The sequence below is a fragment of the Eulemur rufifrons genome, chromosome 20 (genome assembly GCF_041146395.1).
Source record: "Eulemur rufifrons isolate Redbay chromosome 20, OSU_ERuf_1, whole genome shotgun sequence".
Taxonomy (NCBI): Eukaryota; Metazoa; Chordata; class Mammalia; order Primates; family Lemuridae; genus Eulemur; species Eulemur rufifrons.
The window spans coordinates 17,288,987-17,309,013 of NC_091002.1; the positions used below are offsets into that span (position 1 = coordinate 17,288,987).

General features: G+C 44.9%; 1 protein-coding gene across 1 annotated transcript in view; it reads left to right on the forward strand.

The window, feature by feature from the left end:
• PTPRT (protein tyrosine phosphatase receptor type T) overlaps positions 1 to 20,027 on the forward strand; it is a 778,866-nt gene that overhangs the window by 627,278 nt on the left and 131,561 nt on the right. The window contains exons 21-22 of the mRNA XM_069495747.1: positions 243 to 378; positions 12,496 to 12,525. Of these exons, the coding sequence (XP_069351848.1) occupies positions 243 to 378; positions 12,496 to 12,525 (166 nt within the window). The remainder of the gene's footprint in view (positions 1 to 242; positions 379 to 12,495; positions 12,526 to 20,027) is intronic.

Below are 20,027 nucleotides of genomic sequence, written 5' to 3' on the forward strand. Positions count from 1 at the left end.
TGCATGTCAGTTTCTTCATATGCAAAAAGATCTAATGATAATCACAACCTCACAAAGTATTAATCCTTAAAAAAGGTAAATCCTTAAAAGGTATCAAATGGGACAATGTATATAATGCTCTTAGTACAGTGCCTGGCACATAGTTAGCTCTCGATAAAAGAAAGCTGTTGCCATTATGTTTATTATGAAATCGCATGTGTGAACCTTTTCAACATCTCTGCCTTCTTCTGTTCCCCTCCAAGGTGCCTCCACCCAGAATTCTAACACCATGGAGCCAGAGAAGCAGGTGGACAACACCGTGAAGATGGCCGGTGTGATCGCTGGCCTCCTCATGTCCATCATCATTCTCCTGGGCGTGATGCTCACCATCAAAAGGAGGTGAGTCTCTGCCACTGCCCTAAAGACTCTGCTGACCCCATGCTGACCTGCCATGTGGTCAGGTCACTGCTCTGTGGATCACTGTCCAGCAGGGATCTTCTGATTTGATTGTCATGGTCCTGAAATACTTGGGCCGATTGTGGCTCACCGTGTTGGTATCCAAAGGGTGTGTGCTACCTGCTCACCCTGAGATGGCTGGTCTCTAAGGGGCCAGTGGTCTCTATAGCTGGGCCACCTTGATGTGAACTGGGTTCTCTGTATCATGAAATGAGTCTTCCTGTAGTTGCCTGCTGTGCTGTGATCAGTCATGTCATTGAGGCAGCTGGGGAGCCCGTGGAACATCCATGAGCCCAGAGATGCAGTTGCAAGAAAGGAATGCTTTGTTCTGTTCACCTCCAAGCAGCCCTGATTTCCACTGGTCAAGTAGCAGCATCCCAAGCTGCCCTCTGCTTGAGATAAAAAGCCTACAGGGACGCTCCTATTCCAGGCTCCTTCCTACTCCATGTCCCCCCAAACCTTCCCAGCTGGGTTGTTGCTGCTTGTCACCTCTTAATATTCTGTCTCCCTGGGCACCTCCGGCCAACTCACACAGTTTTCTCCTACTGTGTATGTTTCTGCCAGTTGTGTTGCGCATGAAAGCAAGGGTACAGACTCCTCCCTTTTCCCAGAATTTACTCCACCAGCATCTCCTGGTTAGGAGATGTTCACAGGCTTGAGGATAACACAAGGGAATTACAAGGAGTGAAAGCAAATACAAAGAATGAATATCACCTATAGCTGACCTCCAGGTGCATTGGTTATTCCTCTAAACAAGAGTCCTGCTGACCTCCTCTCCTTACCCCTGCCTGCCACCATGTTACCAGGCCTACTTCCCACCTCCACGTCTTCTCAGTTCCAAAGCCAGGGCCCCAACCTTGGCTCTACCTCCCCACTCTCCAGTTTTCCAGAGCAAACAAAGCATTTACCCACATTATAATATGTGCTATTAATATAATGTGCTCTGCCCCCAGTGAAAAGAGCCTTCTACATTATTAACCAAACTAATATCTCAGCCTGAAGCTCTGGGTTTTGGTTACACACAGAGTTCAGGGCAACCCCAAGAACTAGGGCCAGGGACTTCCTTCTGTCTGAAGGATAAAAAATGCACATGAAACTTGCTCCCCACCAGAACAAAGGGACAGAATTCCCCCAAGACTAATTGCACCTTCTGCCTTAGGAACCACATGAATATAAATGCAGAAAATAAAATTTAAAAAAAGCAATGTCCCTATTTCCAGCCACCAGTGATTCAGAGAGAGATACCGGGGTTCCCACTACACATGCAGTTGGCCCTCTCTTAGCCACGTAGGCACCAGAATGTCCCTCTCTCTTTCTCTCATGATTCTGTTTTGAACCTGTTTTGAGCCTGTCCTTTCTCTTGCCAGGACAGCTTATGTTAGGACAGCCTTTCTTGACATCTTGTGTCTGATGGGATCACTCCTTGCCTCAAACTCTCAGCAGAATGGGTTAAGAGTTAAGGTTCTCATCCAGCTACTGATTTTCTGGTTGGAGGGATCTAGGGAGAAGAGAAGGTGCTGTGTTAATATTGGGGGTGAATAGTGCTCAGAGGATTAAGGACAGCACAGTGTTATCACATCACCGATGAAACGTAGCCATATAATATGTCTCAGTGACTAGGCAGCTGCTATTATATGAGGCAGGACACGAGTTTAGATTTCTCTGGGGACAGTAAGCATATTGCACGTGGAAGATCATTGACATGGGTATTAGAGGCAGAGGTGAGTTTGGGATTGTCTACCTGGAAAAAGTAACCAATTTAGTGGAATTGAATATCTCTTTAATAGGCCTGAAATTCTCTCATTCTTTGCCACTGATTTGTAAGTCAGATATACTCTTCCAATTTTGCTCTTTCTAAAGCCTGGCTTAACCCACGTCACCATCGTCTGTGAGCTTGTGAAGAAATTTCACTTCCTTCTCAGCAGCTATTTCTGAAATGTGTGACTTTGGGGGAGGGAGGAAAGGGCTTTATGTTTCCAGGGTGGGAGCAACTGGGAAGTGTGTCCTTGGTGTGGTTCTAACCCCCTCTGAGTGTCTGCCTCAACTCTCCTGTCTATTAGAACTGTCCGTCAGACCCAATCCACAGGCAGCGTCATATGAGCACCACCATCTGTCCCCAGGAGGCAAAACTCAGACATCATGGTGGTGGGATGGGAAGGCGCCGATCAGTGTTTACTTACACAGTATCTTTTGGAGAAAATAGGACACTTTGCCGACCTAGTTGATAGAAACAGTTTAGAGATGGGTGGAAAGAAGAGGAGAAAATGTGGATCAAGAGAAAAATTAAACACAGGCCTGCACCCTTTGCACTAACCTACGATGTCTTTCTGTGCCAAAGGACAGTGAAAGGTGTGGTGAAATCCTCTGTGCACCTTTTCTGAACTTAGTCCCGTATGTAAATATGGGTAAACTTCATTGATCAATTGAGTCTGTGACTAACTTACTCCTGGCCAGAATGCTGTCCACGTCTACCTAAAAGAAGTATTAAAATAAAAGAAACTCCCAAATAATAGGCTAATCACCACAGCTCAGGCTCTTAGTGTCAGCACCTCTTCAGCCTCCCATCATCGCCCAGCCTTCCTGGATCCAGGAGTTCTCAGAGGTCAAACACCTGCTATGCTCCATCCACTAGCTCGAACTTTCCTGGGTCCTCTCCCTACCCTCCATGTGCAGGGGCATAGGTGCTTTCAGTTTTTTTGATGTTGTTGTTGTTGTTGTTGTTGTTTCCTGCTCCTAATAAATTCCACTGACTCAAAGTCTCCCTGAAGCTACAGCTACAGATGTTTCTAGTAAACATTAGAAGTCCCCAGCTTCTCCCTCTGAGGAGTCTCCACGATTGGCCTTAGGGCTTCCTCCTCATTCTCCAAAGAGAGTCTTTCTCTTCCCATTAGTGTTTTCCTTTGTGACACAGAACTAAAAAGCAGGAAGAGAATGGGCTTGAGAGACAAAGGATGAAGGGGAGGGCTTCAAGAAAGAAGCTAAGTTAACTTAAATTCAGACAACTGGGGGGGGAGGGGAAGAGGGAGGAAAAAAGAGAAAGAAAGAGAGATCGACAAAAATATCAACAAGGCCCGAGGGATGTTTTGTTACTGTTGCTTGGTTTTGTTTTGTAACAGGGTAGGGGGTCTTGAGAAATGGAAGGCAGAAAGAGATATGAGATGTTGGAGGGTAATTCAAAAGGAATTCTCTTATAGTTTGCAAGAGATGCAAGTTAAAGTTCAGAATTCTTTTGTATCACCTTGGCTGTTTAGACTTGGATTCTTTGAATGTGGAACCATGCAGAATCGGGACTACATAAAGACATCCAGGGTTACACGAGCATTATACGAAGGGATCCTGGAGCCCTTCACTGATGGAGTTAGTTACTGGTGTGGTTTTAGCCATACTCGCTGTGAAATATCCATCCTTATGCTGTCACTAGATAATGGCTCTATCTTTTTCTCCCAGATCTATTGATCACATCTGCACCTTAGAATGTTCTAAAGTGGATGCCACATGCCATTATGTCACAAGACATACCTCCTTTTCATGAGGACCATGTTGAGTCCTGACATTGAGAGAGACCCTCATCACTGACTCAGCACTGCAGTCCTGGTCATCTTCATCCCTTGTGTCCTCTCCTTAGAATAGTTGGACATCCTCACCCACAAAACAATGGCAATCAAGGAGTTGCAAGGCCGCCTCTGTGGTTCCTCAGCTTAATACCACAGGGCACTGTGCGCCTTCAATGCAAATTAAGGTGGAAAGCTCAAGTTTTAGTACTTAAACCAGTATATCCTAATGGTTGAAGGTGATTACAAACCATTCACTTATGAGAAGGTCTCCACTTTAATGTTTGTGGGGTGTGGAATTATATGCATATGCCCACATGTGTCATATAGTTCTATTTTACACCTTGGGACATACTTCCTGGTGTCTGAGCATGGTCCCCCAAAGCTAAAGGTGTAGCCTGCACTTTTGCACAGGGTAATACCAGAGCCAGGTTATGCCGGATTCTTTGGCAGAGCTGCACCCCAGGACTTGTCTGGGTCCTACATTGACTTCATTCCCTTCTTACTTTGCAGATGAGAACTAGGCAACTTTTAGGGAGATATTTTCAAAATTGATACCATGCATGGTTCTAGCCACTAGGAATAACTGCCTATCTCCTCCCCTCCTCCTCCACCCTGCCTTTCCTGGTCCAGCCTAAACTTTCCACAAATCATGCCTTATCTGTCCAAATGGTAACTTTTCCAAGAGTATATCTGTAGTATCTTGAGTTTGAAAGATGAGTGTCTACTGTAAGATATAAAATATATGCATCTCTGGTTATGCATTGATCCTCTGTGATTTGTATCTGCCCTCCAATGGCTCCCAGCCTAATGGATGCAGACACCTTGTAGCTGTGGGCCAGGAATCAGAAAAACTGGATCCAAATTTTCACAGTCGTGTTTATTTGCTATTAATCTTAGAGAAGCAAGTTAACAAATCTCAGCCTTTGCTTTGTCATCTCTGAGATGTAGCCACTTTTAAGGAGCTATTCTGAAGATCAGATGAGCTAATTGTTGTAGTAGGTTTTGTTCCCTGGTCCTGCCTAAGGAATTACAATGCACAGTATCTACAGGGACATCCATCTCCACATGACCATCAATTGTACCAAGCCAGCTCCTCACCCACCAATAATATGGTAACAGCAGTGTTGCAATAAATACCTACACTGATCTAATTTGTTCATTTTCCATTTAAACTGCTGCCATACTCTGATTTTAATCCTCCTAATAATCATAGTAGGACATGCCTTTTGCTTTTTTGAGAAGAGGAAACTGAAGTTCAAAAAGGTTACATGAGTTGGCCATGGTCCCAGGCAGAGTTAAGATGCCAGCTGAGACTCTGACTCCAGAGCCCATGCTGATGACTTCTGTCTGCTCTATCTGTCCATGGAGACTGGCAGCAAACAAGCAAATCCTGGACTAGGGAACAGGTGCCCCAAGTTCAGGTCCCATTTTTCCTCTCTGGGGTTGTTTTCCCCAACTTCACGATATTCTTCCTTTGTGCATACACTTTCTCTGAGTGAAATGTCTTGACATTCTTCACCTACAAATTTCCTGGTCACCCTCAGCCTCAAGACCTTCCAAGTAGGACTCCCAAGTGTGACCTCCTCAATGAAGTCTTCCCACCGGCCCCCAACTCCAGACAGACCCAATGGCACTCCCCTGCGTGCAGCCACTGTGCCACATGCACAAGTCTTCATTTGTGGATTTGTCACTCTGCCCAGTGGTTGCAGTGTCGCTGGCCTTGAAGATGGAAATGGCCTACAAGGAATGAGTCTTCACTTCAGTCCTCTCTCACTAGAGCTCCGTTGCCCTGGATCATCTGTCCCTGGTCCTCTACCATGAGAATCCCTCAGGTGTTTCATAGTCAAAGTCAGAATCATTACCTACTCCCCAACCTGTTGCCAATCTTATGTCCCCATCTCACTGACAGGCACTAACTACTACCTCCCATCCAATTAGCCCAACAGATGGGATTCCAACACCCCAGATTCTTCTAAACCTGCATCTTTACATTCTCTTGGTCACATACTCTCTCTCTCTCCCCACCGACTCCTCTTCTCTGGGGCAGACCACTATGGCTCTGTTGCATAAGTTTCCTCACTGGCTTCCTGGCGTCATCACACCCCTCCAACCCACCCTCCACACTGTAGCCAGGGTAATGTTTCAAAAATAAAACTTGTACTCCCAAACCTGTCTAAAATCCTTCACTGTTTTCTCTCCCTTATAAGGATGGTTCATGGGGTGGGAGTAAGGGAAGAAGCACATGTCTGGGGAACTCTGTCAGGCTGTGCTGTCCCCCTATCCACAGCGGTCCTGGCAGGTCTCCTGACGTCTCACCCCCACTCCGATAGTTGTTCCTGTGAACTTTCTCCTTATTCAATGCCTATGTTCCCAAGCTTCATGTGACCAGATATTACCCATGTTTAAGGTCTATTTCAAGAGTCATCTTCTCCAGTAAATCCTTCCTGACCTCCACCTAGACAGTCTCTTCCCCAGCTGGATCCCGTCTGCAAGGATCCATGTTATGTTCTGCCTTATATTTGTCCTTTGTATTCGTATCGTATCCCCTCCACTGAACCATCAGCCATTTATTCTGATTCATCCTTATCTCAAATGTGCCTTGCAAATACCGGGAATTCCCTAAAAACGTGTTGAATGGGAAAGCCCAGTGAAATGAGAACAGATGGTGCCCAAGATCGACACTCTGTCTCTTGTGCAAGAGAGCGTCACTCAGAACACAGCCCCTGGTATCAACATGGAGCATCGATGGTGCACCAAGTCCCGTGGTAGCAGGGTGACAAGGCTGGAGGGCAGTACCTGAAAGACATGCCATGGCCTGAGCCTTTGGAGGACACATCGTCTAGTGAGGATGAAAGAAAAGCAAAAACAATGAGGCAATCAGAAAAGCTAACTACTGGATGAGCTAAAAGAGGCAGGGCATGTTACTAGGTTAGAGTGTGCTACAGATCAGAAAACTGAAACACATAGAGTTTAAGGAAATTGTCCAAAATCACACGGTTAATAAGTGGCAGAGCTGGGTGTCAAACTTGGGCAATGTGATAATGGAGTCCACACACTGAAACACCATCTAACCTGGGTTAACTATAAAACAGAACCTGCAGAGATGCTAAATTGTGTGGCATAATTTTGAGTGATTTGTTGAGGTGGGAAAACAGCCCTAACAAAATGTGTCATTTTCTCTTGTCTGCCCCATTCTAAACTGTTCCTGACTACACACTCTGAAAAGTGACCCTTTCTCCTTCTGTTTGCACTCATGTGAGCAGCCATTCAAACTGGAAACTTGGGAGTCCTCTTCAATATGCCCACATTTGATCACGTGTTGATTGTGTTTCTTAACCACCTTCCAATTCCCCACTTCTGCTCCATCCTCATGATCGCTATAAAGGGGCCCCCAATATCTCTTGTCTGGCCCTTGTTGCAGTAGCTTCCATGACCCCAATTGCTCTCCCGTCTGACTTTCTCCTCACCCTCCTGCCAGAATTATCCATTTGGAACAAACGTTTGGCTACTTGGCATCTTTGGTTTTTCCTGTGACATGTAGGATTGAGACCAAGTTCCTTGAGCTCTTTGGGACCCAGCCCTTTGAACCTGTTGACATTCCCACTTTGCTAACCCACCTGCCCAGTCCACAAATACAGTTCAATGTGCCTAAAATTACCTTCCCCCTCTTCCATGTGGCTTCGCTTCGACTTCACAGCTCTGGGCATCACAGATTCTGAGCCATCTTGCCTGTTTCCCTCCCCACCTCTACCCCCACGTATGACCCCACAGTTCCCTTTGTTACTACATCATACCATTTGTCACTCCAGAAGACAAAACAACATACTGGTTGTCAATACAGGCTCTTTAGGTCAGACTGCCTGGATTCTCACCCTGCCCATGCCGCTTAACAGCTCTGTGACTTTGGGCAAGTTGCTTAACCTCTCTGAGCCTCACTTTTCTCATCTGTCAAATGAGGATAATAATGTCTCATAGGGTTATCATTAGGATTAAATAAAATAGCTCACATAATGTACTTAGAACAGTACCTGGCACATAAATGATCTCTCACTGTTTAAGTGGTAGCTATTATTACACCTGTCTTATAATTTTTTTCTGGTGCTCTCATCAGTCATGTGGGCTGGATCAGGATCTTATTTGATTCCTATCTGTACTTGGAAGAGACAGGTATAGAGTTCACTCTTGAGAAGTTTTTACTGAATTAATGATGGAGAAATGGATGAATGGATGATGGATGGATTGCTGGATAGATGGATGGATGGATGAGTGGATGGATGGATAGATGGATGAGTGGATGGATGGATAGATGACAGAGTGAGTTTATGGGATAGACAGAAAGGTAGATGGATGGATGAATAGATGGATGGGTGGATGGGTAGATGGGTGGATGGGTAGATGGGTGGTTGGGTAGATAGGTGAATGACTGGTTTATGAGCTAGATGGATGGGTAGCTGGTCAAATGGGTGAGTACATAGGCAACTAACAACCTGTTAAACTTGATCCTGTTTAAATGGTATGGAACAAAGGAAAACTGTGCCCAAAGTCAATCTTGTCAACCAGTTGAAAAGAAGGTTCTGCGGTATGTGATTTATTAAGTTTCAGGTTATTGGTTTTTTTGTTGTTGTTTTGGGGGACTTTTTCCTAAGCACAGCTGTCTTCCTGCTCAGGATTTTTGGTTTGAGGCAATCTGTTACTTGCAATATCATTGTATCCTTGTAAATTTAGACCTTCAGTAAATCTTCAAGGCTTAGAAAAAGCACACAGGTAAACTGTTTGGTCACAGAGTAAAGACCTGTGACACTTGCCCTGGAAGACTTTGCAGTTTAATTGGGAAAAGATACTCAATTAATAGAAGTTTGTTGATCACCATCATCCTGGAGTTGCCTTGAAGCTAGGTCAAGAAAAACATTGGCTTTTGGTGACATCCAGGATAATTCAGAGAAACTACTTGGAAGAGGTGGTCTGTGGTTTGAAGGTGAGGAAGGAGGCATGTTTCCTTGAAGATATGGCTCAGGAAGGGTTGATTACTGCAGGTTGAGAGCAGAAAAACTAGAGGGTCCAGATGCTGAGTGTAACCTGATCCCAAGAGAAGGTAGCAGCTGACAGTGAAGAAATCCAGCCCAGGATGGAGGGCTTTGACCTAGTGAGGAACAAACTCTTAGAACCTCAGAATCTTCATCTAAAAGGCAAACAGGATGACTTTTTTTCCTTTGGGTGGATACCCAGTAGTGGCATTGAGGTATCTCCATACTACTTTCCATAGAGGTTGTACCAGTTTGCTGTTGGGCAGCAGGGCGGGAGGAGGAGGGGATGGGTAAATTCACACCTAATGTGGGTGATACGCACTGTCTGGGGATGGGCACATTTGTAGCTATGACTTGGATGGTGCAAAGGCAATATATTGTAACCTCAGCGTTTGTACCCCCATAATATTTCAAAATAAAAAAAATAAAAGGAGAATACTGATGTCTGCTCTGCAGGGTCATGGAGGGGATTAAAAGAGACAAGGCATGTGGCATCTCAATGCCTCAGCAAATGCTCAAGGTGCATCTGTTTTCTTCCTTCCTGGAAGGCAGTGCAGGCTAGCTTTAGAGCCATGCTGCTGTCAAATCCAGTTATTAGCTGTGTGGTCTTCGGCAAGTTACTTCACCTTCTTTGCCTCAGTTTCCTCATCTGTAAAATGGAAATGACAACAATGCCTACCTTTTAGGGCAATTGTGAGGAAAAAATGAATTTATGTAGAATAAGAGCCGAGAACAATGCCTGGCACATATGGGTGCTGCATAAGTATGTGCTCTTACTTTATTCCTATTTTTATTATCCCTAAAGAGGTGAACACTTTGTTCCTGACATCAGAGTGGGAAACAGTAAGCCTTACATCTGTGGGTGAGGTAGGGACACAAACCACCCTTTACTGAGCCCTGCTATCCTGCTATAGTCCGGGTCTTTAGGTTAATATAATGTAATATTAACTTAGATGACTGTAATATACATAAAATATTTTATATATTATATATCATATCTACTTTGAATCTAATTTAAGTCAATATAATCTAATGTTAATGTCCACAATGACTCTCGGAAATAGGTAATTATTATCTCTAAGCTTGAGATGAGGAAGCGGGGACTTGGGGATGTTTGGTGACTTGCTCAAGGCCATGCAGTTACTAACTAGTGGTACTGAAATGCTGTCTGAGCTGTCAGTCATCTGTGCCATCCACCTTGGTGCGTGGATCAGGAAATAGAGGCCCAAGGGGAGGAATTTACTTGCCCAAGATGTCACAGTGAGCAAGCGAAAGACCTGGGATTGGAATGCTGGCCTCGTGGTTCTCAGCCCGGTGTTCTTGACACTATGGAGAACTCAGGTGTCTGTTAGTCTTCTTCAAATGGGTAACGAGCTTTCTAGACCAACCGGCAAGGAGGTAGAGGAATGGTATCTTTATGGTGCCAACCCATGTGGCTGGCGAAGGGGATTTGGTAACTTTCTGTGGGATTTTCCAGTCCCTATCCATCATGGATCCCAGTTCTTCACCCTCTTTCATCCTCTAGGGCCGCTGTTCTTTCAGTCTAGGATATTGAACAGTTTTCTGCATGGGCAGATCTTGCTGCACGGTGGCTCCTTGTCCCCCCCTCAGCCTCCTAAAGAGGTGCAGGGCTTTCCTTCTGCCAGCTTCTTACCTCTCAGTGTTGCTTTCCTAGTGGGGCTACAGTGTTGGGCTTTGTCAACAGATAAGAGAAAGCCTAGAGACAGCCCTGTCTTGGGGGCTTTGGCAACTTCCTACTTGAGAAAGGGAAATTTGGGGCTCTAAAAACATGCCCCCTGACATGGTTATAAAGATCATATCTTCCTGGCCCAAGCAAACAAGACAGTGGTTCCAATTAATCCAATAATTCAAGAAAGAAGGAAATAATTCTTGCCTACTTAGATGGATATTGGGAGACTTGAATCATCCAACAATTTTTCTCAATCCACAAATGTATCACTTATTGTCAGTGTAGCTAAATCTGATATGAAATAGAAAACATTCCCCTTTATTTTCTTGCAACACAAGAAAAGTTCTAGCAAAGAGAATATCATGAACTTATTTGAGTTTTTTGATTGCTCAGAAGCCAAGAGCTAGGAGGGACATTAGAAAGAGATTGAAGGCAATGATGTTTTCAAGCTCTCTTTTGGAGAGTGGAATTCTTAGCCATGTGAAATCTTAGGTGAAACTCCAATTTATAAAATAGGTAAAGATGGAGATGCTTGGCTTTGGCAGATGGTGGGGGACCAGCACTCCCACCTGCTCTGTACCCTCCTTCTTCATTACAATGTGGCTGCTCTGCGGAACCTCCAGGCTTCTGGGAAAATAGTTTGAAAACTACGAATCTAGTTCAGCCTACCTTAGGAACAGGTGCAGAAATGAAGGCACAGAGAATTTATTCAAGGTAGAGTCTGTTCAAGTCGAAGGTTGGAACTCCCTTTTAGTACACTGCTCTTTCATGATAAGGTTGAGTTTTTTCTGGTTTTCCTGTATACCGCTGTGTAACAAACTACCCCCAAAATCTAATGGTTTAAAGAAGAGCAACTACTTATTTTGCCCATGAGTCTTCACTTTAGGCAGGGCTTAAAGGGAACGATTTGTTTCTGTTCCGTGATGTTCAGGGTCTCAGCTGGGACGAGTTGGTTGACTGGGACTAGAATGTTGGGGACATTCGTTTCTCTTCATGCAGTCTCAGGGCCTTTCCATGTGATCTCTGCAGTGTGAGGGCCTCAGGAAAACGGGCCTTCTTACGTGGAAGCTCATGGTTCCGAGACAGAGCTCTGGACAGAGCTGTGAGGCTTCTTTTCTACCTAGTTTAGAAAGTCTCGGAATGTAAGGCCTGCCACATTCGAATGGTCACACAGGTCTAGCCCTGATTCAGTGTGGGGAGGACCCTGCACAAGGACTTGCCTATTGGGAAGTGGGGGACCCTGGGAGCCTTCTCGGGTGCTTCTACAGGATTTCCTTGCGTTGGGCATGACCTTGCTGAATAGATTATGAGGTGATTTCACTTGAACTAAAGAAGACAGAAGGAGTAATTGTGGTGTTGCTTAGATCATGGGAACACTGTCATGTGCAGGAGCCACATGTGTCCTCGACTGGTCCTGGGAGGCCACAGAAAGCTGATCCAAGACCAAAAAAAAAAAAAAACCCATAATTATAAAGAAGCTGGTTTTGGTTGACCACAAAGAACTGTCCAACAATGAAAACAGTCAACTTGAAACTTGGCTTCCTCTGTGCGAAGTAATGAGTTTCCCTATCACAGGAGAGGTTTCTCTCATTTCTTCTACCACTCAAAATATCTGATTCTCCATGAAGACAATTAGTGGAGGAACTTGCATCTGCTTGAGCTTAGGGATGCTAAAATAATATATGCATTTCTAAGAATCAAGATTTCATAAAAATCTAATTCTTGTTTGTTTGTCTTTTCTTTTTCCCCCTTTTTGGACATTTTCTTCATCTGACTGCCCATCAATATATAGAAGAAATGCTTATTCCTACTCCTATTACTTGTAAGTATCGAGCCGGTGTTAACTTTGCTTCGTGCCCTGTAAGGGAACCTGTAGCATGCATTTCCTGCACAGCCGAGTGTCTGTTGGTTTCTCATATTCACTTCTGTCTAAGTCGTCTGTAGCCCTGGTTTTTGTTTTACGTAGATGTGTTCCATTTGAAAATGCACTGTCTTTGTTCAAGTCTGTTATGTTTCTGCCATCTTAGACTTTTCCCCCCTATTTTTGGATATATGAAGGGCTTTTTCTCCTTTGGGAGTATAATTTTCTAGTTAGGAATAACTGAATTCCAGCGAGAGGGGGACTCAATCCTCCTGCAGGACTTGCATACATAAGACAGATCTCAGCAACTTCTGAGTTCCCTTGTGTCTTCTTAAGGAACGGGTAGCCCTGGGGGCTCAAAGGTTAGAAAGGGATTCATTGGCATTTATGGTATTTCAGAAAGTCTACAGGGTATCTTGACTTTATCTAGAACCAGCCTCATAGGTGACAGAAACATCCAACGTCTTTGCTTTGGGCTGAGATTATCTGTTTGGTGTTTAGCATTAGTTATCTCATGTTATCAGTGCATTTTGTTGGGAATTATAGATGTCTGCTTTCCTATCATTTTTTTTTTTGCACTTGTTAAATAAAGGTGATTTTTTAATTAATAAAACAGAGATTCTTACAACATGAGAGTAAAGGATAAAAACTCTGTACAATAGATCTTTGGTGATTAAGAAAGTTAGAAAACCACTGAATTAGTTCTGCATTCCCAATACGCATTTTCTATCTTTGGAAATTGAGGTCCCTAGAGGTATGTGAACTCATCACACATTCAGCTAGCAAAAGAGTGAGATTAAAACTCAGAATGCCTGGATCCTGGTAAGATGTATTGCCCAACACTCCATGTCTTCCCTCACCCCTGGCAAACCCAGCTTTATGAGAGAAGCCATGCCTATCAGCAGTGACCTGCTGAAGCCTTCACAGGTGAAGATGAAGCCAGCAAAAAGCTGCCTCATCCCTTCTGCTCAGTATCGGATCTGCAGGTCTGTAGGGCTGGTATCACCAACCTCATGTTATGTAAGAACAAGTGGACCCCCATCACCACCAATGCAGGAAGTACCAGAGAACTTACTTCATTTGTTTATTTACTTATTCCACAGACATACATGGAACATGTACATTAGGTTCCAGACAGTGTGGATGGAGAAATGACCAGGACTTTCAGCCTCACCCTCACAGTGTGCTCAAGCCTGAGAGACTAGCATAAAATCAAACAATTGAAACGCCACCTGAGAGGTGCCAATACATATTGTGGCATAGGAACACTTAGTGGAGTGGCTAATTTTTAATTTGGCAGGGGATAGTTGTTAGAGTATTTAGAGATTCCTTCAGCCAATACTGAAAAAAATAAAATTTCTGATTAGAGGAAACAGCATCTGCAAAGGCATGAAGGTATGAGACAATATGGTGTGTCATTGCTGTGGTGGAGAGAATGAGTCTGTCAAGTCAGGCAGCTCTGGACCCAGGTCCTGCTGCTCACTCACCAGTTATGAGCCTTGAGCAAATTTTCTAAACTGTTTGAGTCCCCTTTTTCTTAACTCTAAAATGAGAGTAATAGTACCTAACTCGTAGAGTTACCATGAAGAAGAGATGAGAAGATTTTGTGCCTGGTACAAAGTTGGCACTCATGAAATGTTAGTTTACTTTCTTTCCCGTTTCAGAAACCACAGGGGTCATGGCAGTAATGGTGGCCCCTGGGAGCCCATCTGTCTTCCAGGGGTTCTTATGGCATCAGTGTTCCACAGTGGGTGACCCATCACAACCTCTGTGCACCTCACCCCTCTGTCCGTTAGCCAATGTATGTAACATTGCCTTCGGGTGCCCACTGTATACCATGCAGTCTTCTGGGTGCTGTGGTGGAATCACAGATGAACCGTGTGGATGTGCAGAAGACAGATGTGGAAATGCTTGTCATTCCAGGTGCAATGATAAGCAGTCGGTGCAGAGATGACGTTTTATGCCATGGCCCTAGAGTGTGCAACTCATGCTGGCATTGTGATGCAGAAGCATCTGGCTGGGACACAGGGTTCCCATAATAATATTCATAATTTTATATTCACCAACTCCGAAGCAGCAAGTGTATGTCACTGTAATAGTCTGTCTTCTATAGAGAAGCCTTAGGTAGTTAGATTTTCTCTTAAGCACCATCTCCCTATCCCCAACCTCCTCCAAGCACTTGTGAGAGAAGATGAGGCATCTCCCAGAATGATAAGGCACTGAATAGGTAAGGTGTGTCTAACATCTGGACAAGAGGGGAGAAGGGAACCATCACCACATGCCAAGTACCTTGTACATACTTAGTTCACTAAGTCCTCGTAATAGCCTAGTCTGGTAGGTACCATTATCCATACTTAATAAAAGAGAAATTGCTCAGAGAAGGTAAATCATTCTCCCAAATCCACCCAGATACAGATGGGAGGGAGAATGGATTATCTTGGAAATAGAGAGATCTGCGGAGGGAGAGAATGGTTTGGAGCAAAGAGGATGAGTATGACTCTGAATATATTGGGCTGAGAATGCTGGTGGAGCTCCCAAGCAAAAGTGTCCCGTGGAAACTTGGAAATGCAGAGGTAGAGTTTGGGTGGGAGGTGGATATTTGGGGACTTTATCTGAGAGGTGGCAGATGAGAATATGGGGTAGATGAAATTAGGCCTGGAGAAAGAATACAAGAACAGAGGGCTAAGGGCTGAGGCCCAGGAACTGACCAAGGTTAAAGATTCAGAGGAGGAGAAACAGACAGATGGGAAGGAGGAAACCATCAGAACCAAGAGGTTAGGGCCATGGCAGGAGGAGGAGTTGGTTGGCCATAGCAGATGCTGCAGAAGATGGAGGTGGAGAGCATGGGTATGACCTTGACCTTGGCCATCAGAAGTCACTTGTTCAGGTTTTGAGGTAGGGTAGGGGAGGAAGCCAGCCTGCCTGGGGGCTGTAAGAAGGATCACCTTAACTATGGGCTGTAAAACAGAGGAGAAACATGATGTTGACCACTTGGGAGACCAGAAAGTCCCAGGCAGAGGTATAGTTAAAATGGAGGAGCCCAGGCAGAAGGAAGAGAGAGGGTGATGATGCTGGATGTGGGGTGGCGTGGACGGGAAAGTCTGGGGGCAAGGGGACAGGAAGCTGCCTAGGAAGGAGGCAAGGACAAGTCTTGTGAGACCACAGGATTGAGAGAGGGGCATGGAAATGGAGAAGAGAGAACAAAAGGAACTACGGCCTCCAAGTGCTAGTATAGGCTCCGCGTGGGAGCCCTGAGCCCTCGCTGCCCAGCGTGGGTACCATGAACCTGCAGCATTGGCATCACCCGGGAGCTTGCTGGAGACGCAGCATCCAGGGCCCCAGCCCAGACCTCCTGAATTAGAACCTGCAGCGTAACAAGATCCCCGGTGATTCATGTGCATGTTATGGTTTGAGAAGCACTGACTTAACCAGAGTCTCAGTTGTCTCTTCTGTAAAATAGGAAAAATAATACCCTCCTCACAGGGGTTGGGAACCCTCTGGTCCCTCCAAAAGGCCCAAAATCTTCCATGAAAGAAAAAGCCTTCAACACACTTTAAAAAAAAAAAAAAAAAAATCAGGCCCACAGGTCCCAGGTTGCTAATCCTTGCCCTACACTTTCGAGAGTAGGGAGAGGATGAAGCTCAAGATTCACCCTGCTTTACTGAGCTCCTACTAGGTGCTGCATCCTGTGCTTGGTTTTCAGACATAAAGGTGAGTAAGGTATACCCTGTACAAGCCTACGAAAGGACAGAAATTATCAGTTGGTCCCTACTATGTGTCAGACTCACCTAGTGCTTGTAACATGTCCTGCAAGGTATGTTACTGTGTTGATTTTATTTAGATGTTAATACTGAAATTTGAAGACTTGTCTATATCCTACAGCCAGGATGCAGCAAGGCTAAGTTTGAGCCCTACTCGTACTTCTCCCCAAGCTCTGTTCTTCAAGGGGCAGAGCGACTCCTGCCACGCAGAGCTTGCAGAGCCTGGCCAGGTCGCAGGAGATCCAGCCTCCAAATGCAAGTCTGTCTGCCTGTAGAGCCTCATTTCTGTGTACAGCCGTCAGGGCCTTGCTAGGGAGAAGACGTGGTAGCTATTCTGGGGCAGCAGGAGGCTCTTGGGGCAATCCTGTCTCTGCTGTCCTGGGGATTGGCCACGTGGTGTGGCTGTCTCCCAGGCAGCGCTGTGCACAGGTAACATGCTAAGGGGGAATCAGAGCTGAGGGCCCTGGGCTGCTGCAGCAGAGGAATCCACAAGGTTGGAGCGAGAGGTGGTCAAAAGAGTTCCAATGACTGGGATTAATAATGGCCCAGTAAAAGTCGAGCTACCCATAAAAGGATTTGGGGACCTTGGGACACAGGAGAGTTTAGCATAGGGCCCTGCATCATCTCTCCAGGATACACACACACACAAATGACAACAGCATGGGTTTTGGTGTCAGACCTACATCACAATTCTAGGTCTGCCTCTCCCGTCAGATTTTCACCTTGAACAATCATGGAACCACTCTGAGCCTCTGTTTCTTCATCTGCAAAACAGTGTTAACAACAGTGACTTCCCAGTGTTTTGGTGAGGGGTGATGAGAGAATGTGTATACAGAGTGGCTGGCACATAGTAGGTGTTTTACAAATAGCAAATACTATTCCTCACATTCTAAGCTGACAAAAATGCTTCTCTAGAATTCCTTTTTGCCTTTCTATAGTAAAGCAACACCCAACAAGTGCAATTGTTCAATGTTTGCCTTTTAAAAGGATATTAAGAGTTGGCATGTGTCCACAGGTTAATTTACCTCAAGGTGTGTGATGGGCACAGTAATTGTTTTGAACAGAGACATTTTAGTGTAGTAGTTCTTTAAAAAGCACTAAGATGTTTACCAACCGTTCTGGCTGAGAGAGCACTTAACTATTTCACTTAGAGTTGGGCAAATACCTTGTGCAATGTCTCAGAGACAGAAAACTCTGACCCGGCTGGTTCCTGTCTGCAGATACTCTGTGGGACTCTTGGGCTTTTGCTGTCTTCCTCCTCTCTCTCCTACCATTTCAGTATATTCAAATTCTCCCTCATTCTTCAAGATCCAGAACAAATGTTGCCTCCTACAGGAAGTCTTTCCTGATTCTCCCCATCTGTGGAAAGGGCCTCTTCCTCTGAACTGCAGTCACTTTGTAACATGGGCAGGGACAAATGTGTCTTAAGGATATTTCTTGTTCATTAAGGTGCTCTCTGTGGTACCCCTAACCTATACAGTGAACCCCGGTAAATGCCTATGGAGTGAGTGAAGAACAAGACGAAATTAAAAGACATAACAGCTAAAGTCAACAGGAAGATGGTCTGTTCTTAAAAAGAAAAAATAATGGCATTGAGTTTTAGATAACTCCAAACCAGACCCTGTACCTTGCTTGCTTTCGTAGCTTTAAAACAACGTTTTCTCCTATTTTTGCACCTGTGTGACCTGGACAAGCCATTTAACTTTTCCTGAGTCTCAGTTTCCTAATATGTAAAACAGAGATTAAAAAATGCAAAACGGACACAAGTCTCACAAGAGTGAATGGACGTAAGGTTTGTCAAATGCGCATCACGCAGTAGGGCCTCAGCCAAAGCGAGAGGCTGCTTCCCTTCCCCAAATGCAGATGCCTTTTCACATCATCGGCTGCTTCAAGTCTGATGTCGTTGCCTCAATATAGCTAAAGAGGCATTTTAAAATGATTATATCAAGAGATACTCAAAAAGTATTTAATGTAATTTATCAGCCACTTCGAATAAAAATGAAGGAAAAATAGGAATAGGAGAAAGCCATTTAAAGATGATAAATGCCAATTACCAAAAGCTGACAGCAAACATGTTGGCAGGTGAAGATCTAAGACATTACCGTGCAGTCAAGACAAAGGTGGTAACTGTCGGGGCTGCTGTTCAGCCAGCAGGAGGACCTTGGTGAGAATTCAGATTCTTGGGCTCCACCCCCAGATCTGCTCAGTCTCTTTGGAAGCACGGCCTGGGAACCTGCATTTTAACAAGCATCTTCAATTATTATTTGAAGGGTTCCTGACACCCTCCCCTCACTCTGATGTAACTGTCCCTTTCACAGTGTTTGTCTCTGCAGGACCTTCTTCCTGGAATGCCCATGCCCCTCTGTGCCTGGAAAATTATGTTATCTTTCAAAAGAGAGTACATGATTCTCTCTTGCTTTGGTAGCCTTCCATTCCTACTGACCATATCCGTAGTACTGGGCTCATGTTTTTACTGCTGAATTCATCTTTTGTGCCTTCACTCATTGCCTCATTCATTCATGAACCTTCCCCGGTTATACTGCCCTTAGCATGTTTGCATGTCTAGCTCTTTGTAGACAAGGATGGTGTTTCACTCATCTTTCATTTCCCAGTGACTAGCTCGGTGCCCAAAACAATAGGCATGATAAGATTGTGTTGATTAGATGTGTGTATGTGTGGGATTAGTACTCCTCCAATTTTTTTTTTCTCTCTCATTGAGTTATATTATTCCCTTCTCTAGAAGCTAGTTAATATCCATTTTCATTTATTTTGGCATGAGGTGATGGTGGTGCTTTCAGATCACCTATTTTGTAGTTTCATATTGGTTTTAGGTTTAGAAATGTTGCATTTGTACTTACATGTCACAACTACAAATGCATAAAATTAGTGAATGCTGTCACAACATGATAGATACAAAATGCACTGGCTAGATCATGTGGACAAATAGCTTTGGACGGGGGTTGTTACTCAATGGAGGCTTTGTTGCTTACTCCATTGCACTGGAGTCTAAGCACATCTGTCATGAATGCCAGAGTAAATCTGTAACTCAGGGCCTCTATCACCTTAATCAGGGAAAATACAAATGAGTGTTTCCCCTCCAAAGATAGCAAAAGATATTTATACTTCAGTTGTAAGTGCATACCTAAGTGTAAGTTTTAATCCCAGCCATTTATTAGTGATGACTTGAGGCCTTGAAACGTCTGTCTGTGGTTCTAAATGCTTCTACTCTGTAAACACCTTTGGACTTCATAAAGAAGCTAAACAGGGGTGTGGGGGATTCTCTGCTGACCAAGAGAGGTGCCTACTGAAGTGTGGTTAGGAAGAAAATTCCCGTAGAAGACGCTGGGATGTGCTACTCAGATCCCCCTACAAGAATGAAGGACTTGCTCCCCCAGTTGCTGGCACTGCCCTTTGGGACTGGCTTTTTGGAGTTGCCTTACTCAAGGTCATCCAATAGCTGGTCAACACAGGGTGTCACAGTCACCCCAGCTTCAGAGCTTCCTGTGTGCTTGGCTTCAGCCACCACTGCAGCTACAGCATCACTCAGCTTTCCCTTCTGCCCACCCTTTCTCTTCCCCTCCCTCCCTTCCCCTACCCTCCCCCTCCCCCTTCCCCTGCCCTCCCCCTCCCCCCCTCCCCTGCCCTCCGCCTCCCCTCCCAGTCCCTTCTTTCTGCAGCTGAGACTTCCCGAAATACATCTCC